Below are 18,556 nucleotides of genomic sequence, written 5' to 3' on the forward strand. Positions count from 1 at the left end.
GCCCCTCGACTGAAACCTGTTCTTGGAGAATAGGGCTGAGGAGCATTCATACCATTTTCCCATGAGAAAGCAGAACACCGGTCAACCTGGCAATTTTGTAAAATACTTTCATAATTGACTTTTTGTGTCACAATTATCTTTTGCGCTCAGAGTTGGACAAGGTCGAATTGCAGAAAAAAAAGAAGACATTTTTTATGAGTCTTTATATCAATCAATCATTCGCAGGCATCAGTGTCTTGAGTCTTTATATGATTGATGAAAACTCAAGACTCATGAAACCCTCTGGAAAAAGACATAGCATAATTTTCTGACTGAACACCTAGAGTGCTTAGTTCAATGTTTCTATGTGTCTTTGTGTATTTATGCATAGAAATGGAATAGACAAAACTCATGGACATATGTATGCACTACTCTGCATTTTGAAATGTTTGAGCTTGTTTTATGATATCACATGTTACATGCTGATGAAACTCTGCCAGAACAGTCAGCAGTTTTGGTCATGTTGGCCAGTCGATGGCAGAGAACCAGATGTAGGTTTATTGCGGAGGCCGCCGGTAAGATCGTTTGTCACGATAAAGCTCCGTGTATGATGTATTACACTGTTCCCGCGGGGAATAATGTATAAAACATCAACATCTGGCCTGAATGTCGATTTTCTGACCTGCGCATTTTCCGCTACCCCTTGAGTTATGTGTGTGCGATATGGTGGTATTTGTTGACCCATATTTGCAATCTGGGCGCCGTTTTGTCAGGTGATGTCTCATTCCCTCTCTTGCCACTGGAGAACACGGATTCATTGCAGAACATTCCATAGCCTTGAAAATGATACTCATATATTGAAGAGACCCCTGACATTCGTTGAAAAAAAAGATGTTGAGAATACATCTGTTTGTACATGAGGTATCCAGATGGTTACAATCATGTAAGTATACAGGCTGCGGCAGACTGCTAGGGGAGTGTGGTCTTCTTAATGCCACTCTGGGATTTGAACTCGCACATCTGAACATCCGCTGAGCCTCCCTGCATGATCTACCTACTCTCCCATCGCACCAAGACGATTAGCTAGCTAATGGAAAAACCTGCAGGCTTGTACTAAGTTGTCATAGATGTGAGCCTCATGGGAGCTTTCCTGTTGTTGGAGATCACCTTGGGTATTGATTAGCCTTGAACTATTCCAGTTGAAAGGTGCCCACATCAAAAGCCAAGTTCAATTCATCTATTAGTATCTGTCATTTTTCCGTTGATCTTAGGTGTGGAAAACAATTGATGGTAGCGTTCCTCATTTGTATCCACTTAAGACCTGTCATTGTCCCATGCAATATGCTTTGGAAAGAATGCTAGGATAGAATTGGTCTGTACTTCTGGCGGTAAGGTTTTACAATATTATTATGTACAGTATCATTTGTATGTTCAAGTGTTTGTATGGTGGATTCAAATTTTGCATGTCTGTAGATTCTGTGATGGCAGTTGTTTGAACTAGTGTGGGGAAAAGATAAGAGCTATCGGTATGCTGAGATATCAGATGTTATATAAGATATGTACGTTTAGTTCCAATGTAAATCGTATCTCAGTCTCAGTATCACAGTCGTATGTTGAAAGTGCCTTGACATTGAAATCGTACTTTGACCAGTAACAATTCGTCTTGTAGTACCCAGTACTAATGACCAGCAATTACCTGACCCCTTCTCTTAGTACTTTTGTTCCTTCCCATTTTTTGTTGTTAAACAGGTGTGCCTGATCTTTTGATAGGGAAGACTCTGTAAATACTAGCTATTGATCTTTATGTATCAGTTTCAAGCAGGTATGCCCGCATCTGTAATCGTTTTAGCTCCAGCGTCTCTTACCATTGGTGTTCTGCTCCTCGGAGAGAATTGTAACTGACACTGTATTACCACACCTGCTAGCGGAAGAGAGAATTGTATGCACACACTTCAAGCACTTGCCACGGCTTTTAGACCTTGTTTGTTGCGCACCGGGGCATAAAGCAGCTAGAATAACAGCTATTGTTGCGGGTGGCTGTGATAGAGTGCCGTATTGGCTGTGTAGGAAAGGCTAACCCCTCTTCAGGCACCGGCGACAAAGCATTATCTGTGTACACTTGAGCGGGGCAGTCCGGTCGTACGAAGGGAGCGGAGCGGACAAGAAACGCGACCATTTCTGCCATTGTCTATACCACAGCGTATGTTTTTCTTTCTTTCAAACCTTTGTCAGCTTTGTCAGTGATGAGCTGAACTCGTTCGTGATTCTTTTAGCTTCTCACAAATTAAGTTTTAGAACCTTATTTGCATGATTGAAAGGCATTCCTTGGATTCTGTGGCTGAGTGCATCTTGTGTTGACTGCTAAGCATGGTGTTGGATCTTCCCATAAGGTTGGTGTTAACTTATCTGATATCAAGTTGTGACATTTGTGGTAATGTAGGAGCTTTTCTACATAAGCTTTCCTGGCCATTAGTTAAGTGGCTGTCTACCGACCTTGTGGGGCCATATTTGCTATGGGCAGTTGTAGTGGTCCCATTGTGTGGCCAGTGGTGTGGAATTACATAGTTTATTTAGCACAGTTGGTGCTTAGGGAGCAGACATGTTGGGGGTTTCGACCTTGTTGTTGGTAAAACAAGTGGCGTGGGTTTGGGTTACAGTGTGCCGCTGCTAGAGGGAGGGGTGCCGCTGCATTCAGCTGGATAGGAAACAAACTTTCAACCTGTTTCCTTTCATGAAAATACATGGTCATTATTCTACCATTGTCTACGTTTAGTTGTTCTTGTAGAAGTGTTTGAGAAAAGGAATTTGTGGAAAAGATTGCAGTGTAGTTGCGACGAGTGTTTGTAGTTGTGGCACACCATTGTTAGGGCGACTGGTGGCCTTCAGGATCTCTTAATACCTTCAAAGAAGGTGAATTAGGAGAAAAGATGATGTCATGAGGTCAAAGGTCATTTTGAAGCTGTCTACTTTGTTCTCTATTTTGTCAATACTGGGCTGTAAGGTTAGCGTGGGGTGGTGGTTAGTGGGTGGGATGTGTAATGTTCAGAATCAATATGGTAAACTGTGTAGTTCCTGCAGCAAATGTAAAATTCCTTACAACTATATTTGAATATGCTACATGTAATAGTATGATAACAAGTGACATTTTGTAAAATGCAAAAATTGGGCAAACAGTTCTTGACATCTATGAGACATTGGGACCAAGAAAAATATCGCAAATGCGATTGTTGCCAAATTAACACCTCATACTATCCTTTGTGATTTGTGTACCTGCAACAATTAACGCAGCCCTCAAAACCACAAATTGAGCCCTTACGGTTGTAACTTAATCCCTTCCTGTAGGGTAATGTAATTCTTCTGTGCAGAACCAAGGCTGACAACGATTTGTTTCATGCATTTAGACTCACCGTTACAGAAATGTGATGGTTTCTTCTTTGGCTTGTTTCATGGGCGATAAAGATGTACCTGTATACAGTGTAGTTGATTAGAGATGCCAGAGGCAGGCTAGCTAACCTGGCAGCCACCCTACCCCGCACCAACCTTACCCATGTTTCCATTGGAAGTGTTACGTACCTAAGGAATAGATGTACTCAACAAAGATGGCTGCCAGGATACAGATTGCCCACATTTCTATGTGGAAAAAAGTGCATTAGTAATCTCTAAGCAACATGTGACCCAGTCATAAATTTCTTGAACTAGATGTCGAATGGTTCATTTTAATTCCTCTAAACTCTGATACAGGCTTTTGAATGCGAGAACCAGAGCCTTTTGGGATGTTATACTGGCAGCCCATTCATTTGAAGAGCAAGTTAAATGTTATGAAGCAATATAGTCAACAGTGTATACGATGTATAACCCTGTGATAATTTGGCTGTGCCAGGGATATGGGTTCTTTATTTATCATCAGGTAGACTAGCCATCCAGAGTGTATGATAATCTCCGGACAACCCAGCAGTACACCAAACATTTGTCCCAGGTAATCGTTATAATTGCCTTTCGCCCTACACAATGCTCATGTTCGATTAACTTATCGGATGGTTGCCCCTAGTTACAGGGTTTCGGCGGCCTTTGTGTCGAGGCGCATGTGGCAAGGTTATCAGCGGTGGAAGTGTTTCCCTAGTTACAGGACAGATGGGGGACGTGATCGGGGCGATATTTGTCGGTGGGGAGGGGGGCACTGTTTGTGTAACAGAGAGAGAAGCATCAGGGTTCTGACACCTGTTTAGAGGTTTGTTTGTTATTTTAAGCCTGTTGTTTAATTACAACTACACTGTTTGACCCGCAAGTTCTATTTGACACACAATAGCACGGATACTAACAATATAGTACTACGTGAAATAGAATTTAAAACAAAAAAACAACACACAAATATAACATACAACATGTATTTCATCATGATTAGTAATGAGCGGCAATGTTTTAACCTTCTCACTGCTGCCTAACGCTGTAACCAATAGGGAATTCGGTGCCAGATGGCTCTGTCAGAGTGCTAAAGGTTAAAACCATGAGATACATGACCATAGGAAATGAATGGTTCCTGTATAAGTCTCTATATTGTTGAATGTCAGACTGGGTTGACTGTTGGTATAGGTAAGCCTCCTGAGCGCCCTGACCCTGAGCTCCATTAGGGTGGGATGTAGGGATGATCTGTCTGGGCTGGTGTCTTGTGGGAAGTGGGAAGTCCTTCAGTTTTCCAAGTGGCTTCTTTGTTTGCAGAGAAGGGTCTTTTATTTGTTAGACTATGAGGAAACATTCAAAATATGTTCATAGTAGTTAATTCAAAGAGCAGTTACTCAAGTAACTGATATGATTTTATCAAAATCATATCAGTTGCTTGATTAGCTGCTATTTATGTTTAGCCATACCTAGTATGGCTAAACATATTGTTTTTACTCATGTTTCTTCTTCTTCTTCTTCTTCTCCTCCTGTCAAATGTTCAAATCGATTCATCTCTGTCATTTTTTGACCAAATGACCTGAAATTTGGTACAGAGGTAATGTAGGCAAAAACCAATATACGTTTTTTTCCTTTTTTTGATATTGACCTTGAAAGTGATTTTATTGAGGTTTTTAGGCTATTTTTAGCATATCTTGGCCTCCTGCGCCCTGGTATTTCAACCGAATGACCTGAAATTTGCTGTATATGTGAACAAATATTTAAAGGACTACATTCCCATTTTTGGCATACATATATTCAAAACGATTTATTTTGGGCTTTCTTGACAATATTTGCCACTTTTGTCACTTTCAATACTACATATGACCTAAAGGTCATTGACCCCAAGTGCCTTGCACCTGGCCTTGCATGCCTGTGAGCCTTACGACCACCTGATTGGTCAATTGGGTTAATCTAATTATCTTGCATTCCTGGCGCAGGTGTGCTAGTATTCATGCCAAATATGGTATGGGAATTCCTAGGACATGTGATTACATGGCTTTGTTCACTCTTTTTTTAACAAAGATACACATCTCCAGTTCCTATGTATTAAACCAAAATAATGTGAAATCTGGTATGTGTCTGCCTTGGTCATGTACACAGGCCCTCATTCAAATGTTTGGCATACAGCCTTTCAAAACGATTTTTTAAACAAAGAATTTTTTCGTTTCGTTATTTTCAACCCAAAGTACATTCAAACAAAGGGGTGTCACATTTTTATATTTCACCCATACTAGTCAATTCCACGTCACCGAGAGGGTGTTTGTTGCCTTTTGTTGTAACATTTTCGAAACCTTTGCAACAACCTAACTGATATGAGTAAATGTTTAGAACAGTTTCGAACCTTTGTTTGACTTTCGAAATATTTTCTACTACGTTCCAGCATGTTAGAAACATTTAAATCGGCGGGTACAATATTGCTATAAGTTTCGAAACTATCACAATATAGATTCATCTTTTGTTCGTACAGTTTCGAACATTGGTTAAATGAGCCATACGAAAGCAATCTACACGTCCCTGCTAAGTAGCTGATAGCACCTAATGATAGACCAATAAAGACGCCCCACCGCGAGAAGCCTGGCAGGCGATTGTAGGTGTTTTGTTTACTTTCGCGGTATCAAAAATTTCCACGTGAAGAGCGCGGTTGGGTACTCCCAAAATCCTACTACGCCGGACAGAAAAGTTTCCATTAAATTTATTAGAAATCTTGAATAGATCTAGTTTTCTATTGTTAAAAATCCGTTTCAAGGAAACACGACACACACCACGCTATCGGCACGGTACGGGGGTGTCGCCAGCCGAACAAATCCCCCGCCGCTCACGTTAACCCGCACCCGTTGTTTACGTTTGGAACTGAGGTGAGCTGAGAAACACAACGCTCGTTCAAACCTTACTACTAGTACCGTTGACTGTCACGCCCTTCGAAGCGGTAAAACTACAGTCCGAAGATTTCTGTGTGTCCTTCAACAACTACAGATAATCGAAGACTCGTCACGGCATGGCTAGCACAACAAAACAACGAGCGCGCTCAGCTTCTGTACATATCGCCTTGGCAAAGTTTGGCGACAAGCTGGAAGTTTGCTTACGAGGAGGAAAGACCGGACATAAACATTTAACGTGATTATCGGGAAAACACCATGTTCCGTTAAACTGAGTGGTTAAACTGCAGTTTAGGAAATTTTATAACAGAAAATAAGTTAAATCAATGATTTTGTGAATGTTTATTTTAGCATTAGTTATTCCAGATATTTTCAAACTCCAAATTCTTCAACACAACACGGGAGATCGTTTCTCCTCAGACTGGCGCGACACTCCTGTCAAAATTGATTGATGATCTCTCTCTGCCGCCGACTTCATACATGATCAAAGGCGGGTGGTAGGCGGTGCGCGGGGAAACTTGAATATATAAAGTAGCGAAGTGTTGCACAAGGAATTCTCACGCTGAGGGGTACATGAAATAATGCTTACAAAATAGACCTCTATTAATCGGGCTACATTCAGCAATGGTAGACAGATTCGGGGCATGCCTCGCAAAACACACGGTCTCACTGGGGACAGGCGTTTTGGTCCCGCACGTTGTCGCAGCGGTGCGTCGCCGCTACGCGATCGAAAGCACGCCGCTGTCTGTCTCGGACCAACACGCGTCTCCCGTGATGTGTAGCGTCCACCAGGCCTTCCTACATGTCCTACGTACGGGCGTATGGATCGTAGAATTCGGCAAAAAAGGAATGATTAGGCCAGTAGAGTCAGTCCCTGGTAAGGTCAATGATTCGCCTGTTTGCGCTAGCTTGTAACGTTAAATAAATGTACCCTCTGGTGGCCAAACTTCACTGCCAAACTTTCTCCCTATTATCATCATGAGCTTGCGTTAGTCTGGTACTAGTGACTATTATGTGCCGGGAATGTTTATCTATCGCACGCCTTGGAAGGAAGTTCAACCATGATAAATGGTCGGCCGTTGCGAAAATTTGGAATCCCATGCTGTTGATTTTCGTGATTGAATCTGTAAGAAAATATATTTTCATGTCATTCATGTTTTTGGGACGGACGCCGGGACGGGGTGAATTTTTTCTATCATAACATTTTCGTCCCGTTAGTAATGCAAATCGAATCGTGTTGCACACGACGCAAAACACTAAAAACGTGGGTCTTGTGGAGTGTTTTGGAGCGGGAAAATGCCGGATATTAGCGGTGCCGAACAGTGTACATCGTCGCGCGCGGGTGACGCTCCGTCAAAACAAATCCGCTGGTGGTCTAGCGCGGCCACCGAAAATAGGCAGAAACACACAGGAGGACTTAGCACCTTCGTTTATGGGGGCAATTGTGAAAATCTTTTGTTACAAATTGTTCGAACATTGAAACATTTGGATAGATGGTTTGAAACTGTTCTAAATAAAGAGATTTTTGTGTAGTTACGTTCGAAATGTTTCCAACGTATGTGAAATAAGTTCAAACATGTTATAAGTTTCAATTCTAATTGTTTGAACACTTTAGAACTATTGTGACTTAGACATTCTTTTAATCAAAATAGTTCAAACATATTACAAATATTATATTAAAGCCCTCTTGGTGACTTGGAATTGAACAAATATGTTGTTTTTGGTCATTTCCTTCTTCTCCTGTCAAATCTTCATATGTTTACTATGGAAAACTTCATTCTTCCCTGGGGTTGATCTTTTTTAATTCAATTTTGAACTGGGTTGATTATGCGCAAGAGTGTAATTTTCAGCGGATATTTTTTGACTGGTTTACATGGAAATGGCACGGAATATCCCATTCTTGCAAGGGGAGGATTCTTTAATTATTTCTTTCAATTTTGAGCTGGAATGATTATGAAAAAGTCCATTTGTTAGCAGAAGTGTATTTGTTAATCAATAAGTGGATATGGTTGTGGACTGGTCCATATTGTGTTGAGGTGCTACTGGAAGACTCAATTTTGGACTGGGGTGATTCATTTTTTTAGTGCAAGTATTTTAGAATGGTCCATTGTTATTTTGGGAGAGTCCATTTTTTGCATGGCGAGGAGTATGGCTAAACATGCTGTATTTGCTCGCAAATGTTGCCTTTCTAGTTGGCGTATCTTATCTAACCATCATTGACATACATGTATGTATAGTAGTTGCTTAGATGTTCTCTTTTGGTTTATTTTTTGTTTTTTTGATTGCAACATCTAAATACATTACATGATGGCGACAGACTCAAGCTTGCAGCTTATTTCCGTGTCACCATCAACAGAAAACATTACGAAACGTACAAAAACAAATACTACAAATACTGAAAATGAAAACACAGGTGCGGATATGCACTCTTTTGGTTGGCCTTGGATATCATTGCAAGCAATTGATTTGGAAACATGAGACGACATCAGCAATTCCTGCTAAACAGTATGATTTAGTATCATTTACCACTGCTCCTCAAGAGCTCCATTGTACAATGTAGTCGCATTGCATCTAACCATTTTACGAATGTAATAAATGCACCTCTTTATACCACGGTAAGGAATGCGTAACAGTGGCAGGGATTACTGGGTCCCAGGTTGATACATAATGGGCTTTTACTGCCTCACTGCCACCATTAGCCTTTGACCTCCTTTGACTAAACCCCTGCTATGGGATCTTTGGTATGGTGTATGAGACAGGTTGTATATACTGGACTAGGCTGAGGACAGGGCTCTGGGTTCTCTCACAGGTAAGAACTTGTGCTTACGATTAGGGCTGTCCACACACTTGATGTCGGTGCTACTCTCCAAGCAGAGGTTGGTAGGGAAAATTTGACCTTCTTATCTTACCTTTACCTTATCTTATGCCCCCCCTTTTTTCCCACCAGCCATACCAATGGCGGAAAAAAAGGGTCATATGATAAGGTCACAGTCTTCCCCATCAACCTCTGCTTGGAAAGTGGTTAGCGCTAGAAACTGCTGGTTTGGATAGCTGAAAAAGTTGTAACATACAATTGTACTCTGAGTTCTAGTTGTAGTGCAAAATGATCAGTCTCCAGATTGGTATGATACGTTGAATGGTAACTATGAGCTTGCACGTACAACCGTGTCGCTGAAGTATTAGACAATTGATCTAGACTGAAATCTTCCGCTGTCACTGATTCTATCACAAGAATAGGTCTCCTGACATGCTACATTTAGCAGCATCCAGGTGTGGTAATGTACCAGATGTGTACTTGCTTCACCACAAGTTATTCTGCTAAATGCCAATGATTAAATGCATGGTCAGACAGAGGGTGCACATGTGGTTGTTGCTGATGCTTCTCACCTACAGTCTGCCATGCGAACACCTGTTTGACCCTCGGGTCCGTTTATGTGCAAATTATGGAGGAGACTAACTGAAACAGTGTTGCGTGTATTTTGATTTTGAACATTGAAAAAGTGTCTGATTAAAGGCTGTCTCCAGCTTTTTTCTTTCTGCCTCATTGTTTGGGAGTCCATGTCGTTGATTTTCATTCTTAAATCTGGAGAATAGAAAACCCATATCAGTTTTCATTTGAAACAAAATGTAGATAATGAAAACTTGTTAGATTTTCTTTGCATTAAGAAAAGAAGGCGAAATGGGCAACAAGCCTTGTTAGCCATACCGTGAGAATTACCGATTAACGGATATGTTATATTGATTACACTTACTACATAAAACACTTGACTAGGGCCTGTCGTAACAGGCTGGAGTCTGTTAGATTATGTAAACCAAAACAAAACAAAGCAGAAGCTGTCCTAAGCTTTGTATGCGAGACCAGGTACTGGCAGGTAGGTTGTTTTTGTTGCACTCACCAAGACTTCCATAGCTCCTTTTGATCTGATAACTGTGCCATAAAACCACAGGGAGTTACCGCTGTATACACACACAGGTAAGAGTTATGACAAGCAAAGAACTCCCTTTTCCTAATTGTGAACGATTTGCACAAAGAAACGCTAACAGCTGACTCTGATGGGTCAAGTTTACAATGTGTTAAGGAGTCATGGGACTCTAGCCCTCTTCGCCGTTGGAGAGTAACGAGGTAATTAGCTGGTACCCCTCCACGAACGACCCTTCATTAATCAAATGACAGGTGCTTAGAATTACAGGGTAATGACCGGTATCTAGGCGGTGAACGAGGTGGGACCGGTATTGGGCCCTCGTTGCCAGCTGATTGTCAAAGAGTTGTTGGTCTTCGGAGGGATATGGGACCTGGGAGTAAACCAGCGCTCTGGTAAGTTGAGCTCTTCTCTCTGCCTTTGCGGCAAGTAATTGTCGTGTAGAAATTAAGTCGTAGATGTACAAGATGTAAAATCAAGTTGGTGGAAATTGGTGGAAACTGTAATATACCATAAAGGCACAGTGTTTTTGCCATTTGTAAGGTACAAGTACATGATGTATTCTCGTAACGGAACTGTGCATGGGAACTTTCCACATGTAGCTCTTGATAGCAAAGCCCATATTTCTTGATATCATTGAAGTGTTTAGATGTGCTGTGTAGGATTCTTTGTAAGTTGGAGCACATTAATACTTAAAGATTGAGTGCAGTTTCAAGTATTTAGCATTCAGGTAGTAAGGGAAAGTTTGTGTCAGGTATGGCAAGGTCTGATATGTTGAAGACATACAATCGGGAATAAAACACAGGCTTAGTTTGGAAGGACACAAATTTAAAAGCTACCATTACAAATTACCTCTTGATGGCAGTGATAATGGCAAAGCCACTAGTTTTGGTGCTAACATTGTAATCACCACAGTGAGATATTTGGGGTGCTAGATTTCCCAGCAATTTCTCTGACAAGATTACCTCCCAGGGGGTCCATTTAGGAAATGGCATGTTGACTAAAGTACGTTTGATGGAGTGAGGGTGGCGACGCCAAATCTCGTCTGGAAGCTACGTCTTTTGAGACGAAAAAAGAAAGAAACGGTTTTGTTGAGTTATGTTTGCGAAGCGGAGCCATGGAGTTGATCCGTCCAGGGGGCACTGAGCCCCAGTCTTTCTCGGAGCTAAGCCAGATTTAATGTAGTGATAACCATCGTGTTAATGGCTTTAAAAAATGCGAATCTTTCTTCAAGTAACCCGGGAGGCGCAAAGTGTGGGCGCTGCTAAACCACCGTCCTGCGCCGTATCTCCTAACTGCCTCTCAGTAGGGGGTCAGTTGCACGTTTCTTTGTCCATAAACCAAATTTGATTTACTTCAGATAGTGGCAGTAAACTGGTTGAATGGCTATTCTTTGCCCTTTCTGTGTTTATTGATTAATTGGCGAGGCAGATAAACCTGCCGCAGTATAATGGATGGAGGCGATAAGAATGAGAACAACCACCTTTCCCGGGTTACAGCGCACGACTCATCGCTAGGTTCCACTCATTCCTTTGCAGCAACTTCTGATTTGCTCATTGTGAACGGCTTGAACACGGCTGTCTCCAGCGTCAAATCTTTTTCCATTCCACTTATTGTTTGGGAGCCCATGTTGTTGCTTTTTGTTGTTCGATCTGTCATTGTAAGCTTTCGGAAATACATTTGTATCAGTTGCAGATTTCTTGGAGAAACAGGGTGGAAATTTTTTTCTGTCCCAACAAGCAAATGTCCATTGGGTATGGGCTAACGGGTCCTTGAGATAGCCCTGGGCTAGCAGTTATGCCTTTATGGTTGCCATTAGTCTTTTAGCAACCTCACTAAATGTATGGTTTAAAGCATGAGATGATGTGAGACGCTGTAAGGCTTTCCCCGTGCCTGTCTTAAGTTACTTCCCAAGTACTGTTTGCCTCTGCCTTTCCTGTGCCATATCTTATCCATGTTGTCTCCACTGATAACAGACAGGGTGGCTTTATCTGCCCCGCCCCTCCTTTACACCCATCCATCTCAATTATAGTCTGCATACTTCATAACAAGTGGATCGTTTTATTTCATTACTGACATGTTTCTAGCTGTATGTGCTAGAAAGTACAGTTATTATTGATAAGCTGTTCTGTAAAAACTTCCACGCTCAGAGAACTAGAAATGCCGTCTCGTATGTATAATGAGGAAGCATTGAAACATGTCTTTCTGTGGAAATAGTTTCAATATTCATCATTTTGGTGAATTTTTCTGTAATTTTCTTACCATCATAATTCATATTCACAACTTTTATAATGTGAAAACATATATGATATCCCTGTATTGATTTTCACGTGGTTCATTTTTACCTTAACCTTTCAAATGAAAACAAGGATGTTTGTAGGCAAGTTTCTTAACTGGTACGTAAAAGACCTTTATACCACACATCGCAAACTTTCTCTTAAGCTACACGTAGCTAGGTTCACCACATTGTATTGTGACCAGTGAATTAGGAATTCTAGTATGAGAAAAAGTGCTAGTTTCAAGTGTTGGTTGACATAATTCGGTTGTCCGCCATTTGGGGATTACCAGGGTATAGTTGAATGCCATTTGTTACCAAACACACTTGAAATTCTAAGCCTTCTAGAAACATTTTGTTCCAAATTGACCAAACTTTGGGCAATTAGAATGCATTTAAGGTCTTAATTGTAGGTAACGAGGTACTTAGGACAGTATGAGTGAGTAGTCTGTTTTCCTCTGTCCTTTGTGCAGCGCCATTTGAACCTCCCTGGCACTTTGGTGGTGAATAGCAAAGAAACAATTTTTGCCAAGATTTTGAGTCTTTCCACAATAAACGGTGTAATGTTTAATGACAAATAATGATACACCATTCATCAACATGGACACATCCTGAACATTTGATCTTTTGTAGATCAAACATCTATGCACGTACATAAACACAGAGTTCATGGATTGATTTTATAGCTGTGGATTATTGCCAAGGAATTTGTTTCAATCATTTGTCAGCAATTACATTTTATCTGGAGATTCTTTTCATTCTCACAAGCATCACTTAAACGGTCTAAATCTTTGTCTCATGAGAAAAAAATATCAACAATCCACCTTGGAAAATAGAAAACAGCATTTGAAAGAAAAAACGAAAGTAGATTTTTAACAACCCAGAGTATGCAGGATGTTCTTTGGAGAAAAAAGCTACGACTTTGCTTTTGGAGAAATATATATGTATTTTGCTTTTGGTATATGAAAGAACGTTTGTGCGTTACATTATAAGTTCAGTTGTATGAGTGGCTGCCAGTCCTTTTTTTACTGTGACCTTTTGTATCTACCCCTTGAAGTTCTGTAGTCTCTCAAGGACTCGTTGTATGCAGGACTAGCAACCTGTTGTTTCTAATTGAATTTTAAACCGTCAAACTTTGCCAAACACGACAAAGTGAATCCCGGATTTGCCAAGAGTCACAACAAACCACATTTTTCACGCCATAGGTCACTGCAGCAAACACCTCTGACAGGAAACGAACGCGAAAACATTTGCCCCGTTTGTTGAGAGTTTGGAGAAAATCGCGTTTACCCAGCCAAACTCGGCACAAGTTGGAACTTTTCGATCAATCAGAGCGACAACATTCCTCTCCTCGACCCCGGTCGCGTGGACATCCCCCTCGTGTGGCGATGCATTGTGGGGAACGTTTGCAGAGTTTGGGGCAAACAATCTCATTTAGAACTATTTTTTCCAACTAGACACTTAACATTTTTCCAGAGCTAGGAAGCGGAGAAGAAGGCTTAAATCTCGTTGACTCACTAGCGTCACGGGGCGTCATGCATGGCTCCAGCTTAAGCCTAAATTCAAAGTGAAATGCCTCCACAACTCGGAACGGAACCAGGTGTCTGAGAATTTAGAATGATGTTATACAGTACTTTGTGAACATTGCCATATCCATGGTGAAGAAAAACTCACCAAAAGACGCCCACTCGATAAAGATATGGTAACCAAGCTTACATCCTGTGTATCGATAAAGAACGATGAAGTTATCATCTGAAACAGTTAAGAGAAACGTTACAGTTTTAAAAGGAATAAAGCCAAACAGGTCTAAGAGTAGGTTAATCCTTCTCAAACACAGGGACTTCTGTATGTTTCATTCTGGCAAGAAACTTACTTTTGAATGCAGGGACTGTTCAAATAGAGCTTAAAAGGTACTGAAAGATATTCTATTAAAAATGGGGAAATGAAGGCATGTTTTGTTGGTGTCATTGTGGACGTGAAACTGTCAAACATCATTTTGGCTTGTATTCGTGGCCTATTTAGAAACTGTAATCTTTGTACAGTCAAAAGTATAGAGAAATAGTATCTTTGGAAATTTCTTTGAAGGAAAATAGAATAGTGATAAAGGAAAGGTACCTTTGTTAAAAAAAAGAGATTATACCTGGACTTAACTCGTAATCAGTTGGCTAAGATTGATCATCATAATCTGGGGCTGTATTGAGAGGGGGATTTGTTGTTTCATAGGGGTACAGGATAGTTGCCGCACAACAGAAAAATTGAGCTTCATGGTGGACAATGTTATCCCGCGACGGGGCTACTTAATGGCAGAGGTTCTAATCCCATATCTGGATAAATGCTGGCGTATCTCGGCGGGCTGCTCTGGTATCTCAGCATCTTGAAGGGAGGGATTTGCCGCATTACCGTCGAGATGTCAGTTGCCCAACTACTGAAGAATCGGCCCCTCCAAAGAGACAATGTTCCCTGAGCTTCTGTGGAGTCAAAGAAGTAATGAGGTCCACTTATCCGAGTGATAGCTGAAGGGTGGAAGCACGCCAGGGCTGACAAAGTGGGGAGATATCTAAGGTCTGTTTGTACCCCCCGAAATATCAGCCCCCGGCAGGACTCCCTTGTCAGCCAGTGATAAAACTGTTTAAAGTTGCACCCTTATCCGAGATTGCTTGTCAGAAATTTGCTCATTGGGATAGCAAAATATTGGAAGATGTCGGTCGACGCAGGTTGCCGTGGCGACCGGGGATCCACCTTGACGTCGGGCACCCGGTGAAGGAATTTGTCGGTGGCTGTGCCTGGAGAGGCAGACATGTTTGTCGCCCGTGTTTCCCCGAGGTGTTGACTCACTCGATAGGTTATGGAGAAATATTTGTTGTTTAGCGCCTGATGCCTGGGAGCAATCTGGTAACAAAGATATTGGCGGATTGTTCAGATAAAGTGTATAAATGGACGCAGGGCAGCGGCGCTGGCCTCTTTCTACCAAGGCTGAGCAAGTCAGGGTCTGGTAAGAGTTGTACAGTTTGTTTTATAGAGAATTTTTGTATCCAGTTGACAATGTGCATGACCCTTTTACAGTTAAGTATATACGACGTGTAACTTGTCTGATAGAATAGCTACAAAACATGAGCTGGAAATTGGGAGAAAAATATCATAGTACATGTACAACATCTACAGTCAAAGTTGCCCAAGAAGACAACTCGCGGGACTGATAAAATCTGGTCTATATGGACAGGTGGTTACTATAGACAAGGTTCTTGTGTCAGTGGAAAAATTATCCAAGGGACCACCAAAAAGTGGTCACATTGGCCAGGTGGTCTTTATGCAGTAAGTTGTACAGGTTTGACTAGATCATTGTGTTTGTGTGTTCAGATGAAGAACTTTTCTTCTTTACTGAGCTACATGTAGCTTGTGATTTGGTACTTCCAGTCAACCATTGGGGACATACGTTTGATAGTTCATATCATAACAACCTGAGGTGATAACAGGTTGAGTTGTTCAGAGACTGTTGCTTCTGAAGCCATTGCCTCCCCATGATATATGTTCTCGCCTTCCGCATTTACTCGGATTGGATAAAACTGACAGCTGCTGACTGTGTCGTATCCATTTTTCACCACACCCAATAAACCGATTGCGCCCAAAAGGGACACGGTACTGTCTCCGCAAGGGTTTGTAACTGTCATAAATCTCCACACCCTCCAGCCCCAATGAGATCTGCCGGTAAGCCTTATCTGGCTTTAGTCCTACTAACATTCAGCTTCCCTGTCAGTAATGGGAAGAACCAGTGCATTTACAGATTACTGAGATTCCCTTGTTGTAGATTTACTGTTCTCCCAGTAAAAAAGCATGGGCAAGGTGGCAGGCCTGTCGGAATGAGAGGTCAGTATCAGGTAGAGGAGATCTCGCTGTGGTGAATGGTGGCACTGTTTGGTATGTTTTTGGCAGAGACTTGGAACAAGCTGGGTTTGATTCTTCGCTGCCTGTCTGTGTTGCTTTTTATCGAATTCCCTTGGCATGAATTTATGCCAGTGTTGAACGTGATGGATGAAGCATGTCGTTGTTATCCAACTCTTTCCCTGTGGTTGATAGAAAGCACTTTGGATGTGCTATAGGGTCTCGGGGGCATACGGAAGAAAAATACATCCATCCACTTTCAATATCACCACGGGTTGTGTTAAAAGAGGGTATCCAATACAGTGACGTTTGCAATTGAAAAATATTTAACAGCTTTTATGGATATGGATGTCTTTTAATATGTTCCCACTAGTACAGTACTGTGCAGGTATAAATGCAGTCTGTGCAGTTGTGTTGGTCATAATTTATGATACTTAAATGTTATCACTCGGTGGTTGTTTGTGTGTAGATTCAGTGTAGGACGCACTTTAATTGATACCAGTTTAAACGAGGTCATACTTTCATAATGGTTGATTTGTTTTGGTGCAGACATACTGTAGGCATGGAGAGGTCTCAAGTCTCTATCCAAACAGGTGTCTTCCAAATAACATTATCAGTGTGGGAAAAATCGTAAAGTACAGCCTAGTTTTAGGGTCAACACTAAAAGAACTGAAAATCGGTATGGGTGGAAGATTGGTAGGTAATAATGATAATTGATCACCGACCTTGGTTACACAAGGACCACTTTTTACAGCTTTACACAATAAAGTGATTTGCTGTCTTGGTGCAAATATGTCATCGATTGCGTTGCTACCCGTAACAATCCTCTCCCCATCCTCTTGTAGTGTTGCCTTGGTGTTAAGTATTTCCTTTGATACGATGTCTGTGACCAACCAGCCAATGTATTGGTCAATTTGTAATGATATAATGGATAATGATGTCCGGTCTGTTTGTACTTTCGTACGCGACTCCAACAATTTCGGTAAGACCAGGTGTTCTTGCACATTCCTTTACTTTCATGGTCTTAACTTTTCCCTGGCTTCTGGAGGGGATTAATAAGAGGTGATCTATTCCTTTAACTGATTGTAATGACGTGTCTTATCTTGAAATGTTTGTATACCCAGTAATTAACAAGGCCCAGGTAATTTGGTTGGAGAAAAGTGGGATAAGCTTTGGGCAAAGATTGCTGAGTGAAGAAAAAATGATGCAGTGCACGGGCTTTTGAGCAGTTTTATTTTGATCTAGGAGATTGATTCAAAAGATTATGGTTGCTTTGCCGACAAAAGTCACTGTAATTAAACTTTACCTTAGGTAGTACTGTAGAATTGGGTTGTACATGTGAAGTTTTTATGGTGTTTTAGTCGCTTAACCTACAACATACATGTAACCTACGTTTCCATTGCTGTACGTGAAAGCGTTGAGGATACATTTCTCAAGTTTAAGTTTACTTTCCACTCTGTGATTAAGATGTCAATGTCAAATGTGCATGCAAATTTGATACAGGCCATCGAATTGATCTAGAAAGCAAGTTTTTCTGTCGGCAAACAGTGGTTATCTGTTTGGCTTTTAGGTAGCCATTAGCCCTTTCTGTGTCACTAGCGGATTAGTGAGCATTGTTCTAATTGGCCAGGGTTACCCACAAGTAGAAGGGAAGATTTGTTGTCATGTGCTGGGAGGTATCCAAAGTTTGATTTGTGGGTAGGGCTGGCGCTGAAGTAGCTTGGGGTCCAAGCATCTGGGCAATTGTTAGGTTGTGCTGATAGCATTTGCTTGCCCATCATGCCGCCAAACGGGATGCCTCTCATTCACACAAGTAACCAAGGTAGCCTCTGGAGCTGCAGCTCACAGCAGGACTGCATGGTGGAGCTTCAACTCTGCTGGTCTCTTGATGGTTGGAAAGACATTATGTTTATGTACAAGATGTGGTAGAGACTGCCGCTCAAGAATTGGCTTGTTCAGCCATCAAAGAAGATGCCGACCATGATCAAACCTATTGTCTCTTCAAGATGGACGAGGCGGATGATAATTGATATACATGTACATAATATACACATATGATGTACAAAAATGTAGGATGACTGCTTTTCAGAACATTGTCATTACTTGTCCTGGTTTCTTGATGGAGAAGTTAAGAACAGTTTTGTACTTTCCAATGATTTTTCACATGTTTATGTTCTTGATTAGTAGAT

At 41.4% G+C, this 18,556-nt stretch overlaps 1 protein-coding gene across 12 annotated transcripts in view; it reads left to right on the top strand.

Moving 5' to 3' along the window:
- LOC136441901 (autism susceptibility gene 2 protein homolog) overlaps nt 1–18,556 on the top strand; it is a 227,259-nt gene that overhangs the window by 51,687 nt on the left and 157,016 nt on the right. Inside the window, exon 1 of one of the 12 annotated variants that reach the window (XM_066438570.1) lies at nt 2,053–2,179. The exons of 8 other annotated variants lie outside the window; for them this stretch is intronic. Coding sequence is in view for 1 of the 4 variants with exons in the window: in XM_066438521.1 (XP_066294618.1) it covers nt 9,037–9,102 (66 nt within the window). In the remaining 3 variants the exon portion in view is untranslated. Of the gene's footprint in view, nt 1–2,052; nt 2,180–9,021; nt 9,103–10,510; nt 10,609–15,457; nt 15,481–18,556 lie in introns of those variants that run through there. 3 more of the 12 variants (XM_066438521.1, XM_066438537.1, XM_066438562.1) reach the window with 3 other exon arrangements.

This window comes from Branchiostoma lanceolatum, chromosome 1, assembly GCF_035083965.1.
Source record: "Branchiostoma lanceolatum isolate klBraLanc5 chromosome 1, klBraLanc5.hap2, whole genome shotgun sequence".
Classification (NCBI taxonomy): Eukaryota; Metazoa; Chordata; class Leptocardii; order Amphioxiformes; family Branchiostomatidae; genus Branchiostoma; species Branchiostoma lanceolatum.